This window comes from Mytilus edulis, chromosome 3 (genome assembly GCF_963676685.1).
Source record: "Mytilus edulis chromosome 3, xbMytEdul2.2, whole genome shotgun sequence".
NCBI lineage: Eukaryota > Metazoa > Mollusca > Bivalvia > Mytilida > Mytilidae > Mytilus > Mytilus edulis.
In genome coordinates this window covers 40661222-40678200 of record NC_092346.1, presented here as the reverse complement: position 1 = coordinate 40678200, position 16979 = coordinate 40661222, and the positions used below count along the sequence as shown (strand labels likewise).

The 16979-nt window shown below is 30.6% G+C and overlaps 1 protein-coding gene across 1 annotated transcript in view; it reads left to right on the top strand.

Moving 5' to 3' along the window:
* The window catches only part of LOC139516510 (uncharacterized protein ZC84.1-like), a gene marked incomplete in the record, with an annotated part of 35019 nt that overhangs the window by 17536 nt on the left and 504 nt on the right, over window positions 1-16979 (top strand). Inside the window, 10 exon segments of the mRNA XM_071306663.1 lie at window positions 1013-1138; window positions 2563-2601; window positions 3216-3359; window positions 9500-9637; window positions 10571-10612; window positions 11043-11156; window positions 12143-12268; window positions 12726-12869; window positions 14564-14701; window positions 15687-15824. Of these exon segments, the coding sequence (XP_071162764.1) occupies window positions 1013-1138; window positions 2563-2601; window positions 3216-3359; window positions 9500-9637; window positions 10571-10612; window positions 11043-11156; window positions 12143-12268; window positions 12726-12869; window positions 14564-14701; window positions 15687-15824 (1149 nt within the window).

Below are 16979 nucleotides of genomic sequence, written 5' to 3'. Positions count from 1 at the left end.
TTTTAATTCAAAGATCGTCACGAACCCATCCACCCATATCAACTAAATGCAGGTTTTACAAACTGTCCGCCATACTGGTAATTTGTGGAAACAATGATCGGATATAAATGGAATTCAATGAGACAACGTTCAATCAAAATCCCAATTATAGGTTAAATATTTGTTTACCGCTAAGCAGGTATCTGGAAGGTATTTATGCTGTGATTTGGAATAATAACTTCCATTTATTGATCGTATAATCTTCATTTTTTCTAAAAGCAGTAGATGTAGTTATGGAAGTAGTCTTAAAGATTGTAGTATCTTTGAACACACAATTCTGTTGCAGAGTTTGATTTCCGTAATTGTAATATTTTGTTTAATCACAACCCAGGGTGTTCTTAGAACATTCTTTTGACGTTGTAATCATTTGAAGTTAAATTCAATTAGCGCTGCATTAAGCATAAGTGTGTCACTCTTTTATAAATTTAAAGACTGTTAGTACAGGTAATAATTATGCAATGCACGAATACAAACTATCATCAAGTCATCAATACTATTTTATCATATTGTCCAGTGCCACAATTCGAACACAATTCGCATGGCATCCCGCCATTTTGTGATTATTTTGATAGTTGTATTACTGATTGATTTATGTCTCAAAGGAAAATTACTAGCAACGTAAAGAATGATATTTCTTATTGGTTCGTATCCATTTTACTTTGAGTATTCTTAAACTTTCTTCTTCAATACACAATTGAAGTGTTGTTAAGTAATACGCCTAGGTGAGGAATATAATTAAACTATGATATTGTTTTTAAAATGTTCCGTTGTTTCGATATATTAGAGCAACTAATAATAATCCTTACATATCAATCTTGGTTTTTAAAATGTTCCATTAAAGACTATTGTTTTGAAAAATAACATATATAATTTTCTTTGATATTGTAATAAATGAATAGGTTGTATTGTTTTTGGAATGTGCTATTGCGAGAATAAGAACACATTTTAGTTTTTGTTTTCTCTATTTTTACAGCCTGCTCATATGGAATACCACATCCAACGTTAAGTTGTGGAATGGTAATTGGATCTAACAAATGCCCTACTGGATATTCCTGTGCAGCAGGAGCAGCTGATGAATTCTTTGCATGTTGTCCAACAAGTACGTTTGATAAACTTATGTTTCATCCATTTTGCATATTTGAACGTATCTGATCTATGTCACTAACACATATGTTCGTTTGAAACCTATAACTTATTATTCAAGGCATAAATTCTCTTTAATATATTTTCTATTGAAAACAAATTTTAAATAAATGGTAATGATTTTCTGTTTCTGAACGTGTTATAATCATTAAATCTTAATGCAGAGATTATGTTTATAGATAATAACATTCATCAATTCATAAAACAGTTGAATCATAACGACAGCAAGTTAGGAAAATGGTTTTGCCGAATTGATTGGCAGGAACACTAAACAGTTAATTATTCATATAAGAGAGTTAAGGAAATTCAAAAACTGTTTAGAAAAAAAAGGAAAAGGAAACGATGAAGGTCTTCTAAGTTTTGCTTTATTTTATATATTATAATTTCTACTGAAATCTTCTAGAGATATATGTTGTTCTTACAGTTATTTTATCTATTTTGTCAAACCTTTTTAATATCATACCCCTAGAAAACTAAATTTCAGAGGTATTTAAAAATCGATAATACTGTCTGTCATGTGTCAATGTGTGCGTTTAGACCGACTTCATCTTGATTTTTTCTTTATTCACTTCAAATCATGTAAAAATTAAGATCATAGCTGACAGACATTATCATGTAACAGATAATTTTATTCTGTTTAATTTATCCCTTAAGCTTATTGGGCACTTTCACGTTAGTAAGTTTAACTTTTTTTACTAGAACTGACGTTGTGATCACAAGTCCTCCTATACATTTAGCCTTATTAAAACTAATAACTTCATTCTTCTAGAATCCATAATTCTAGATGTACATGTGGGTAAAATATTCCGATAAATTTTGTTTTTGTTAGTTATGCACTTTTAAATTAGACGTTTTTACAGATTAAATCATGTCGTTGCAACCCCTCCTACATATTTTATCGAATCAACAAAAAGAAAGTTATTAATTAGTATTACACAAAAGTCCGTGTAGGTAGAGTATTTAGCTCTGATGGGTTGGGTTTAGTATTAATGCTTTTTTAAATGTAGATATGTTGGCAGAACCGACCTTTAGATCGGAACTCCTCATAGTTTTTCCTATCGACAAAACATATTTTAACAGTTTACAAAACACAAACTACACCGTTAATCGATCAATATTCCTTGTGTATGCACCCAGCAATTTAGACAATGATACCTGAAGGAGTATATTATCTGCAGAGACACAAAATATAGTTTTAAACACAACGTATGAAAATATTCCAACGCTATCTATTCGCTGTGAATAAAAGCAACAGCAGTATAGCAGTATATATACTGGTGTTAAATGTCAGAAATCTGATCAACACAGTATTTGGGGTATTAGTCTAGCTCAGTTTATAGTTCTTATAAAATTTGATAAAAAGAGGCAATTTTATTTCAGAACCCTCACCCTCACCACCACCGCCACCCACTCTTCCAGGTGAGAACGATTAAATGTGTACAGCTAATATAAATGTAATGCAAAAAAAAAAAATAATTAACAAATTTGTTAAACCGAAAGTCTGTCGGTCATTAGATGATTTTACTACGTAACAGGCTTCACAAAATGTTTCATTGATTTTTACGAGCAAATTCTTGTCAATTACTGTGTTCACGGAGTTTATGTAAATGACTAGCGAAACTCATTAAGTTTTTTAGGTTATCATTACAAACTGTTTGACATAACGATATGTAGGTGTTTCTTCTCACTTGGTTTATGTTTTTCGCGGTATTAAATTTTTATTTAATATAGTCACATGATCTATCATTTTACACATTGTGTCATTTTCCCGTTTATGAATTTTTAATGAGCGTAGTTCGTAAAGAGGTTGATGAAAGCATACCAGCATACGCTAAAACTATCGACGTATCCAATCTTACTTCTTTATGATGTTGATGACGCTAAACCACTATCGCCATACTATGCATAATTGTAATTGTTACAATAAAAACATTTATGACTTTCATATTCGAGTGTTATAGACATTAGGAAAATGGTAGACAGGTGAAAGAAGTAAATTAGGTCATCTTTAACGTATGAAATTAATTTCGAAGGAAAACAAAAACCAGGTTCCTGTCCAAAACCAAAACCTGGAATGGCAGGTATTTGTCTACAAAGATGCAGTGGAGATAATGATTGTCGAGGAAATGAAAAATGTTGTTCTAACGGCTGCGGAAATGAATGTTTGGATCCTGAAGGTATTTTTGTTTTTGTTTGATGACACCGTGATACTAAACATGTATCAAACTTTGTTTTACATCCGACATCTTTATAATTTACACACAAAAAATACACTTTTAAAAATAATTTGATTAATTGACAATTAATACAAACAGTCATGCTGGTTGAGATTTATTTCCGCGAGGGTATCGCCAGCCCAGTAGTCAGCACTTTTTGTGCTGACACAAATTATCATTGATATGGTTACATTTATAAATTAACTGTTTACAAAATATTGAATTTTTGAAATACTAGGGCTTTTCTACCTCAGGCATAGATTACCTTAGCTGAATTTGGCCAAACTTTTAGGAATTTTGGTTCTCAATGCTCTTCAACTTCGTACTTTATTTGGCCTTTTTAACTTTTTTGGATTCGATCGTCACTGATGAGTCTTTTGTAGACGAAACGCGTGTTTGGCTTATATACAAAATTTAGTCCTGGTATCTATGATGAGATTCGAGGGTATAAAAATTTCAGCATAAAATTTAAACATTTTTTTTCATTACAAATTTTATTCATTACACTATTAGTTGTTGCTTTATGATATAGTGCAAAAATCAACAAAATAATCTATTCGTTTTGGCCCCAGATGACTTTTAAAATGTTATATCATCGAAAAAGCTCCAAATTATCTCCCTTTGGTGCAAAAATGGGATTTTTTTGGGCATTTGAATTGAAATATCTCTTTTACTCATCGGTGGCCTATATCTTTTATGATATTTTTCAAATAAGCTGTACTTAAGCTTAACAATTGTAACATTAAAGCGATTTCTGTAATTGATTTTTTTTTATTTCGATATTACCGCAATTTCTCCTATTAGATCAGCAGAAAAAAACACTTTATCAAAAATACATGCTTCTTTCGAAGATAGATTATGAGCTTAAGTGAACGGTGACCCTGTCTTTTTGTTTTTATTTTTTCTATTAGTATGTGATAAAGTTCATTTATAGAAAAAAAAGTGAAATCCTGTATTTAAAAAAAAATCGATTTAAACCTGTGTGTCCCCTTTAGTGGATTTTTACTAATCATTCGTATATATTATGGTAAATATCCCTTCATAACAAAACCATGATAGTAATTAATCACAGTTTGCCAGGTACATCACAGAGCAAAATTATGATAATGTAAAACAAAAATATCAAACTATACTAAATAAAAAGATAAGTAGATGTGGTATCCCAGCAAACAATAAAACTATCCACCAGAGTATAATACAAAATGATTAACTAAATATATGTCATTGTACGTTTAGAATGTGTGATGTTTTACTTTCTTGTTGCAGGGATAGGGTAATAAACAATGTAATGGTAATTTAGTGTAATGCATTACAATTTTCCATGTAATTGAATGTAATGTGTAATTGAGCATTTTTTTTCATTACATGTAATGGTAATTTAAATAATAAAAGCATGTGATGCTAAATTACTTTTCATTTACATTTCAATTACATGTACTTTCGTGGTGTTTATGATAAGAAATTGTGTTATTCATACAAAAATTATTTATTTGACATACAGAAATGTATGATAAAAAGTCTTATAACTTAAAAAATGTGAGAATCATATATTGGTGTTGTGTAGTTTTTAAGAAAGATCTTTATTTAAATAGATTGATAACATTTATTGATACATACCATCAATATATATATGTATATATCTAGACCCTTCTACAGCTTTGTTTTACATGTACACGTATAAAAATTGCGGTTTTTATCCAACGCAATCATAGGTTTGAACGTAGTTTTCAATTTAGACTTGTTTATATTATTTCGTTTGGGCTTGTATCATATTTTCCCTCCGGTTTATATGATCCGTTCATCCTAAGACTCTTAAAATTCAAGAGTCTATCTAAAAATGAGGGTAAATTATAGATGGCTTTCCAAATACCGTTTCGATCCCTAACATCACTGAAGAGACATTTATTGTCGAAATCCGGATCTGGTGTACACAAATTATTGACACCTTATGTTTGTGGCATAACATCTTGGCCACTAGTTAATTGTTTTCTGTTTAGTATTAAAGTTAATATATTAAGATCCATTTTGTTACATCTTGTGATCAATTTTATTTGGCAATCGCCAATTATATGGTCTTTTTTATAAATATTCTGTTTACAAAACTTTTGAATTTTTCAAAAAACTAAGGATTTTCTTACCCCAGGAGTAGATTACCTTAGCCGTATTTGGCATAACTTTTGGGAATTTTGGGTCCTCAATGCTCTTCAACTTTGTATTTGTTTGGCTTTTTAACTATTTTGATCTGAGCGTCACTGATGAGTCTTATGTAGACGAAACGCGCGTCTGGCGTATTAAATTATAATCCTGGTACTTTTGATAACTATTTACACCACTGGGTCGATGCCACTGCTGGTGGACGTTTCGTCCCCGAGGGTATCACCAGCCCAGTAGTCATCACTTCGGTGTTGACATGAATATCAATTATATGGTCTTTTTTATAAATTTTCTGTTTACAAAACTTTTGAATTTCTCGAAAAACTAAGGATTTTCTTACCCCAGGAGTAGATTACCTTAGCCGTATTTGGCATAACTTTTGGGAATTTTGGGTCCTCAATGCTCTTCAACTTTGTATTTGTTTGGCTTTTTTTAACTATTTTGATCTGAGCGTCACTGATGAGTCTTATGTAGACGAAACGCGCGTCTGGCGTATTAAATTATAATCCTGGTACTTTTGATAACTATTTACACCACTGGGTCGATGCCACTGCTGGTGGACGTTTCGTCCCCGAGGGTATCACCAGCCCAGTAGTCATCACTTCGGTGTTGACATGAATATCAATTATATGGTCTTTTTTATAAATTTTCTGTTTACAAAACTTTTGAATTTCTCGAAAAACTAAGGATTTTCTTACCCCAGGAGTAGATTACCTTAGCCGTATTTGGCACAACTTTTGGGAATTTTGGGTCCTCAATGCTCTTCAACTTTGTATTTGTTTGGCTTTTTAACTATTTTGATCTGAGCGTCACTGATGAGTCTTATGTAGACGAAACGCGCGTCTGGCGTATTAAATTATAATCCTGGTACTTTTGATAACTAATTAGACAGTTTATTTAGAATTTTAAATCACTGCACACAACGATATTTTCAAATTAGTATACACAAAGGGATTATAGAAATAAAAGTTATCAGCTGTAAAAACAAATGGCAATTAATCAGACTACATGTGTAATAAAACAGCCTAGGGATAATGCCACTATTACATGTATGTTATCTAAATACAAAATATTGCTAATATTTAGACATTATACATTGTTTGTACTAAAAATTATTCTCAAGCTAATGACATGCATACTTTTGAATAATGGTAAAATAAAAATACAAGGACAATTTTTTAATTTATTTATAATTTATTTATTTATATTATGTTTAATCAAATGGCTTCATTTTTGAGTTGTCAAACTACCCCTGAATGTATTGGCAAGTTAAAAGGAACACAATCCGTCTTCTAACAACACATCTTATGATCTAGCAATACCTGCCAAATCAGATTCTATAAGTGTTCAGACTAGAGAGATGCAGAAAAAATGACAAAACATTAAAAATACTAATGATGGTCAAATGCAATGCCAAAACTATGTTGTAAACGTACATGACTATTTTACACATGCTATAAGTAAGTAAGTAAGTAAGTAAGTAAGTAAGTAAGTAAGTAAGTAAGTAGATTATTTAGGACTAGGGTTAAAGAAAGTTAAGATGAAATGTAATGTGTAATTTAAATAATTACTATAGTAAAGTAATTGTAATTTAATTAATTATATTGCAAAAACTATGTAATGTGTAATTGATGTAGTTGATCATCTTTGCAATGTAATGTGTAATTTAATTAATCACATTCCTATGTAATTGACCCCAAGTATGTCTTGTTGGCGTATTTTTGATCAGTTGAAGAATCTGATCAAATCAGATAAATAAAACCATGCATGATGAAAACACAATGTTCTTATCTATATGAAAATAGGGACACACAAACTAACTAATTATAGGATTTTTGGGGAGGCTACTTCACAGTATAATGTATAAGCACCCGTACGAAAAACACGACACGTACTCCAGCCGGACAGTAGCCGTTCTGAGAACCATACCTATATATTCATTTGGACTTTTCTTTGAATTGCTTATAATGGATAACACGGCTGGACTTTCAGCGAAATTAGCCGTAAACCGGCTCTAAATATTTGAATTAGCAGGAGTCCGGTTCAGAAAGTCCAGCTGGACTTTCATAAAAGTACGTCTGAAAAATCCAGCTGGCATTTCTGGCAAAAATAAGGCATCTAAAAAGTTCAACCGGACTTTACACAGTCCGGCTGAACTTTAAGAAGTCCAGCTGGACTTCAAAAAGTTCCGTTTGACCTTTAAAGGCTGATCCACATAAAAATGGGGGGGGGGCACCCCACAGAACCCTCCCATTTGATCCACTACTGCTTAGTTTTTCTTCAGATGGTGGATTCTTCTGATTTGATATGCATCATGCATCCTTTGTTATAATCTGAAAAAAAATCTGAAAAAAATCTGAAAAAAAACCAAATGGCATTATGCATATATACTGCTTATTTCTTTTTTCGCCCTATTTACTGGCAATACCAAGAAATAGGGAATTGTGAAGCTAAATGCTTACTGTTAAAAATTTGTGGTTATAATTAGCATGATAATATATTGAGACTAAATAACATTAGTGCATAAAGTAAAGCTTTGAAAATCACTCAAACTGAATGTTTTTGCATGAATAACCATTTAATTTAGGTTTTTTATTTATTCTCTTTACTCTTCAAAAATAAAAATTAAGCTATTTATAATGTTGTAATTATTTCATCAATATGTTGAAAAAAAGAGCAAATCAAATAATATCCCCAAAATGGTAAAATTCAATTACATTGTACTTACCAGAATATGAAATAGCAGAATCCTAGTGGCAAACTTTTTATTTCTGTATTATAATAAAGGTCAGATTTGGCTGATAAAAGTTTTCCAAGTCTAAATTCCTGCTCTTAAATAAATGACTGTAAAATTTTCTAAGACAAAAATCATGCTGATCAGTCTACAGAAGGGATAATTTTCCTCAAAAGTCCAGCCGTGGTTATTTTTTTGTCAGAATTACCAAAAGTGCGGTTGGACTTTTAAGAAAATACCGGCTGTCAATTAACTGAAGTATAAGAAAAAGTACGTGTACGGCTCATGTCAGACTGGAATTTTCAAAGTCAGACTGGAATACGTCTCAAGTCCAGCTGAAGTCCAGTTGAACTCCTGTTGACATTTTCGTACGGGCGATATAAATGCAGAGACACTCACGATGTTGTTTAAATAAAAAAAAACAAAGTCAAACATTTCAAACTTTTAAGTTGTCTGTTTCTGCTTTAAAAAATAATAATGAATTGAAGTTTTTATTGATATCATTTAATGACACAGCAAACCAAAAACACAAATGATAAATGTACATAAGAACTACAAAAACTTTTTAACATGTTGATCTTTTGTGAGTGTTTGATTAAGAAAAGTTGTGGTGAAGGAAAAGCAATCGTCATAGCACTAAAAAGTAAATTAACAAAAATACTGACATCAATGAAAAATTCAATACGTCTCTTATCAAATGACAAAATTAAAAGATGAAACACGTCAGTTGAACGAAACATAGCTGAGTCAAAAATATACGTTTCCATGGACACTATATATCTATTTTCTACATTTGAAAATGCCTGTACCAAGTCAGGAATATGACAGTTCTTGTCCATTCAGTTTTGATGCGTTTTGTTATTTGATTTTGCCATTTGATTATGGACTTTCCGAATTGATTTTCCTCTAAGTTCAGTATTTTTTCGTTCACTTCAGATAAAAGCTTAACTGTGCAACTATAGTATATTTATATATTTTTTTATTTTTCACATCATATTAACACTAACATTTGATCTGATATACACACCTTATTATTTTTATATAGTATATGTTAGAGTAATCATAAATGTACAATTTTTATCAAAAATCATGATCAGCTAGAAATAAGTGATAGATAAGAAAAACTGCTTAATATAAAAATTCGTTAAATCAAATTGAAACTTTGTTCAATGTTTTTACCGGCTATCATATTTTACTATAACACATATTTCAGTTAAAGTAATACCATACTGTACAGTAGGACAACATTTACCAAACATTTTCTGCGGACGTGGTTCGAATGGGAAATGTCCAAAAAATTATTATTGCCACATAGATCCAGTTGATAGATTTGCTGTTTGTTGTCGAAATGGTATTTGTATTTGTTTTTAGTTGCTACAACAATGAATATGAATCTGTATTTTTGTTAAATTAGTTACATCTTCTTTAAGTGCATTTATGTTCTAATTCATAACTTCAAGCGAACATAAATTATTTACAAAATAAACTCAACACCTTTGTATGGGATCAGCTCGTCTGGCAGTGTGCAGCAAAGCTTTAATTTTATTAAAGACAAATGCAACGTAACATATGTTCATCACTGTTACTGTCTGCCTAGGCCGCTGAGGTTACAAACACAAAAACCAATCTACAAAAATAAAAACAATTTTCATTATGTACGAAAATACATATTATGAATCAAATAAATATTCTGTTCTTACACCCATTATTATTCACATTAATAAAATATAACACAAATAAAATACATTAAGTCTGGTGGGAGGGTGGGAAACTTTACTGCACCAAAAGCGAACCTCGAATGACAATATCTTTAATTTACAAAACCGCCAAAAGTATAGCACAAAATATTCGAAATGACCTTATTCAAATATTATGGTCAGTTCTAACTCGACCAATGAAAAACATTAAACCTATTATATACTTTCAAACACGTGTAATTTTATAAACAAATACACGTGGTTATATTTACATACCGGTGTACATAACTTTAATAAATATATTTATTATGTAGTCGTAAGTTATAACCTTTACTATACATTACAGAGATGGTAATACAAAGTTAAGTTTTCTATAAAATTGACAATCTCGTCGCATCAAAAGACCTTTTTGGAGATAATAGTGTGATATTTTAGAAAAAACCCAGATACATATTCTTTTTTTAGAAATTTGCATACTTCTTCGTCATTTTATCTCTGTTGAAGACCTGTCTTATTGGCAAATATATTCTTTTGTTCTATTAAACAATATCAATACATGTTCGCACCATCTTTTCTGTATTTTACAGTACCACCATCTTCAACTCTACTACCGCCTTTTCCGAGGTCTGGTAAGTTTCTAGTAAACAAAACAGGAATCGTCAGACATAATAGAGCAAAGCTGAATTGCAATATCATAAGTATTTATGAGTTCATCGCTTTTTAAAAGTTTCATCTATAATACGAATTGGCAAATTGAATTTTAACTCACTTTTGTTTAGGTGCTACGTAACTTTTATAAATACATAATGATTGTTTGTTTTGCAAATGTTATAAACTTCAGCTAAATATACATATATTTTTATATTTTTCATGTTTGCATATAAAGTTATAGATTATCTCTCAAATTACAAAAAAAGTATGAAGAATAACAGATCATATATATATACTAGTACATCAGATATTTTTAAAAGCGATTCACCTTAAAACAATGTATCTTAAATTATTATTCAATGTTACATGTAATCATGATAAGTATTTTTTTACTTTTTCTTTCGACAGTTTGTGAAAGGGGAACAGAATTACCTAACCTGAACTGTGGACTAAGACCATGTCCACGTTTTTATTATTGTAAATTCGACCCAACCAAAAGTTTAAGAGTATGCTGTCGAAATCGTAAGTAATCTCTAAATACAGCCGATATTAGTTTAACGTTTAAAGTCATAAATATATTACAAATAGACAAATCAATGTATAATAATCCGAAACCAAAGGAAACAACATAAACAACAAAAGAAACAAAACCAGATGTTTCGACAAAATGAGCATCTCCTGTTATGCAAAATGTCACAGTTTGGAATATGATACAATATGTATAATTCCAGGTCAGATTACTATATTGGTATCTACCGACCGCAAAAATATTACCCTATTGATTTTTAGAAATAATGAATATAGAGCTACTATGGATTCCTACATTTTCCGGGATACCAATTTTCGTGGATTGAGGAAAACTTGCATATTCATGGATATTTAATTTCGTTTGTTTTTGTAAAGCGTGCATAATTCCTTCAATAAATGCTACTCGTTGAAAATCTAAACTCGTTGTTATCCGTATCCACAAAAAAATAGTAGCCAACGATAGTAATGAATTAATAAAAGTATAATTACATTCGAAATTTTGTTTGTTTTTGTTTTTGTTATCTTAATACATGTACGTTCTCTCCCTTGTTTATAAAGTTGCACGCAGATTTACAAATGATGTGATGAATTAACACCAATTAATAAAAATGATATGAGACACAATAAAACCAGAATAGAATTTAAATGATTTGTGCTTCTTTTTCTTTAAGCAAAACAATTTGTATATCTTTATTTCATATGTCTTATTTGATGTACTATGGACACATTTTTTTTCTGGCGAAGGTGTCGTATGTCTTTGGTCGACTACACCTACTCTTCAAACTTATATTTGCAATAAGATGATGCTGCTAAACGGCTCATTACCGACGAGGATAAAAAAAATCAATTTGCTATATATCAACTTTACGCTGTTTTGTGTTTCAAATCAAAACTCATATCGGTTTTAAAATAGAGTGTAAAATATTACGACTCAAAAGATGAAAGTTTTAACATATTCTTGATTTACTTTATTTTCACAGCCTGCTCAATTGGAGTACCAAACACTACGTTAAAATGCGGAATTGTGATTGGGTCTAACAAATGTACAAATGGATATTCATGTGTGCCAGGTCCTGCGGATGAACCTCCTGTGTGTTGTCAAACGAGTACGTTTTGTTTTTAACCAGAAAGATACCAATGAGACATTAAACTTTTTTTTTTTATACATATAGATAAGACCGTTGGTTTTCCCGTTTGAATGGTTTTACACTAGTAATTTTGAGGCCCATTATAGCTTGGTGTTCGGTGTGAGCCAAGGCTCCATGTTAAAGGCCGTACACTGACCTATAATTGTTTACTTTTATAAATTTTTATTTGAATGGAGGAGAGTTGTCTCATTGGCACTCATACCACATATTCATATATCTATAATTAGTAAAGAAAAGACTGAAAACACCATTTCAAAAAAGAAAAGACCAAAGTCAAAGAACAGTATACTACAACACGAACCTCACCATTAAAGTGTTAAGAAAATTTGAAAATAATGATAAATTTATCACAAGTAAGGGAAGTTACTTAGGTTAAATATCGTGTTGCTATAATTTATACTATTTCATTTCCTAGGAAAAACCAAACCTGGCTCCTGTCCAATACCCAAATCAGGAATGGCAGGTATTTGTCTTCAAAGATGCAATGGAGATTTTGATTGTCCAGGAAATGCAAAATGTTGTTCCAACGGCTGCGGAAATGAATGTTCTAATCCTCAAGGTACAATATTGACAAATGTTATAATTTCATACATCTGTCATGCAATTTTTTTTCTTTTTGCATCATCTGTCTGGTAAGTTTTTGATGGTCTGAACACAGAATAAAAATCAAATTCAAACAAATCAGGAATTTGATGGTTTTAAATGTGAGTCGCGTTTATATAATTAAAAGCATAGTATTCTGTTGAGTAATACTAGTTTGTTAAATAAAATCAATGAACAAAAACACATAATGCAATAAAAAATATATCAAGTAGTATATACTCATTCTATATGAATATCAATTAAACTATTTTAAAAGATGTATAATATATATCTGATTTATTATCTTAAAAATTGAATTTGTCTTACAAAGGTTCAAATGAAACCTTTGTAGAAAAGATAATCAAAAGTTTTGTTGATAATAAGGAATGAAAAAATACCTTCAATAAGTGAATTTTTGCTTCACATATTTTTCTAAGAAATTTAAACAGCAGTTTGTTCATTAATCATGGTATTCAGAGCATCCTCAACCTCTGGGTTACACACATAATGTTCTTTTCTGTGTGTGTTACATTTTAACGGTGTGTTTCTTTTGTGGCGTGTGTTTCCTCTTATATTTGAGTGTGTATTCACATTATTATAAGACGTGTCACGGTACTTTTCTATCCCAAATTAATGTATTTAGTTTTGATGTTATATTTGTTACTTGCATCGGATTTTGTCTAATGCTTAGTTCGTTTCTGTGTGTGTTACATTTTAATGTTGTGTTGTCATTTTCTTGTATTTCATGCGTTTCCCTCGGTTTTGGTTTATGACGCGGGTTTGTTTTTGTTTATCGATTTATGAGTTTTGAACATCGGTATACTACTGTTGCCTTTTTTGAACCTCTGGTGATCCTCGGCGAATGTTATTTACGGATAAGATTTTCAATCAATGTTCACATTTTTCATAGATTCAGCCATAATATTTAGGCAAAAAACATAAGTGTAAAATTTTGAAATCGTGAAAAAATTAATCTAACATGGTCAGAATCGTCTTGATTGTCTACAGGGATATTGTTGCAAAATGAATTCGAATTCTTGATGCTAGTAAATTAAACCTAAATATTAAACTTTTCATAATGTTCTCACTACAATATTATTCGATCTAATTATAAAGATGATGTTTGAAACGTCTATAATTCCATCACTAGTCACTTAAAATGGGGAGCTATGGGGAGCTCATCGAGCAAGGTGAATAATAAAATTACCTTTGAAAAAATTACTGAACCGTCTTGAAAAAAAGTAAACCTAGTGTTTAGCTCAACATTCTATCTTTTTGCCACTGTATTTTTATTTCATTTTAAAACCACCAAGCTTTACTTTTAAACCGCATGTTCCCTCAATATTAATCATGACTTATAACTTGACATAGATCGATCTATTTACAACATGCATATTTTTTTTCGGCGTATAAGTAGGTTTGTTTTGATAATTTATTTTAAAATACTAGTACCCTACAACCTAAACATCTCCATATTCATAAAATACAATGTATTTGAAAGAATAAATGTATTCCTTATCCAATCACCAAATTAGTATACGTGATGAACTATAATATACTTCTTGAACTATGTAAAATAGCGAAATCGTTTTAACCTGTAGAGAAATATTTTGATTTAGCTCTTTCGATTTGTGTTTTGATTGCTTGTTATGTATATTCTTCCCCTTTTAGATAATGATCCAAAATGTAGAGTTGGACAACCTCTATCAAACATTAACTGTGGACGTGGTCCAAATCGACGGGATTGTCCAAAGGGGTATTCCTGCAACGTTCATCCTACCGATAAATATGCTGTTTGTTGCCGAAATGGTCATTTTAAAATATGAATAGTGACTTTCAACTATAGAAATTAATCCTTATAATTGACAAATTATTTTTACAACATGTATTTATTTTTACGTGCAACTACTAACATTTGTACATTATAGGAGTAAATTATAATATATATATACCACACAATTATTCTAGAGATCTTTATATACATTTAACGTAAACAGATTCGTAATGGAAAACTACAGCAAATATCGCAATTAACATAATATAATTTGTACCGAATTGAAGAAGTGAGGAATAAAAACAAAATATATTCAAATTTTTAAATTTGTATGCATTTTTTAAAAATCTGACTTCTGGTCAGGCAAGGGACGAATTATATTGCAATGCTGTGCATTATATTGTTATCACTTTGACAAACCTTGCATTACATTACAATTACATGCATTTATCAAAGCAATGTTTTACAATTGCAAGGCAAGGGGCGAATTATATTGCAATGCTGTGCATTATATTGTTATCACTTTGACAAACCTTGCATTAAATTACAATTACATGTATTTATCAAAGCAATGTTTTACAATTGCAAGGCAAGGGGCGAATTATATTGCAATGCTGTGCATCATATTGTTATCACTTTGACAAACCTTGCATTAAATTACAATTACATGCATTTATCAAAGCAATGTTTTACAATTGCAATTACTTTTGTCAAGTAATGCATATAATTATACATTACATTTGTAAATTTCAGTATCAAGTGAAAAGAAAATCAAACATTTTTGAAAACAATTAGATGGCACAAAAGATTTATGCATATGGATTAATCTCAAAATTTCTTCTTTTTCTAAATTTTTACTTACATTTCTGTTATAACTTTATCGAATAACGTAGTAGATATACGTGTTGATTTACGGTATAATTCTTATAAAGTAAAACTAGCTCTAAATCGTAATCACTTGTCACGAAATACTTTTTGATTTATGTTTTATTGCTTGTAAGATATATTCTTCCCTTCTAGATAATGTACCAATCTGTAGAGTAGGACAACCTCTATCTAACATTAACTGTGGACGTGGTCTGAATCGTCAGAACTGTCCAAGGGGATATTACTGCAACGTTCATCCTACTGATAAATATGCTGTTTGTTGTCGAAATGGTAAGATAACTATTTACACCACTTGGTCGATGCCACTGCTGTTGGACGTTTCGTCCGCGAGGGTATCACCAGCCCAGTAGTCAGCACTTCGGTGTTGACATGAATATCAATTATATGGTCATTTTTATAATTTTTCTGTTACAAAACTTTGATTTTTTCGAAAAACTAAGGATTTTCTTACCCCCAGGCATAGATTACCGTAGCTATATTTGGCACCACTTTTTGGAATTTTGGATCCTCAATGCTCTTTAACTTTGTACTTGTTTGGCTTTATAAATATTTTGATATGAGCGCCACTGATGAGTGTTATGTAGACGAAACGCACGTCTGGCGTATTAAATTATAATCCTGATACTTTTGATAACTATATATGTAGAATATGTGGATTCACCTACCATACGTTTTGAGTAAACCTGTTGTTTATGACAAATACATGATAAAGTGCATCATAGGGTATATACTTATACGAATAGTACTAAAATAAACCGTTCTCTGATTTGTACTTTCATTTCTTGTATGGTAACACTGTATATGAATTTGTAAGAATTTTGTGAACATGAAGTTTGTAAGTGGTGAATGACAAAGCGTGACATGGTTTACCAAGTACACATGATATATATTATGATCATATAAAACCTAAAACTAAATTTCAGCAAGCTCTGATTTGTAAGTTTGAATAATTTCTGACAGTCAATTCAAAAACATTTATATCGTAGAACAATTTCTGTCCGTTATGTCTCTAGAACATTACTGGTCTGGGCTATGTTCATTTACTCATTTCAATTTTATAGTTTATTTTACTAACAAAAAATGCTGAAATATAGTTGTAAGCTAAATAATTATAAAGTTTTGTTCATTTTCAGAAATTTATATAATTTTTTTGTCAAGATCAAGGACCTTTTTCTGTACACCTGTATGTTACGAAATTTGTTCATTGGTTCGTTGCATTTAATAGAAAACTGGTATTTGGGGGCAAGGACAACTATGATATTTAGCAGAAATGCATAGACTTGATTACAGCGATGTTCGTTTTGAAAGTTTAAACATAGATAACTTGTTTGCCCATGATATGCCAGCGTTTTTATTTACAAAAAATAATAATAAAAAAACCAACCGTAACAATCCAAAATACCTCGTGCAGAATCACTTGAGTCT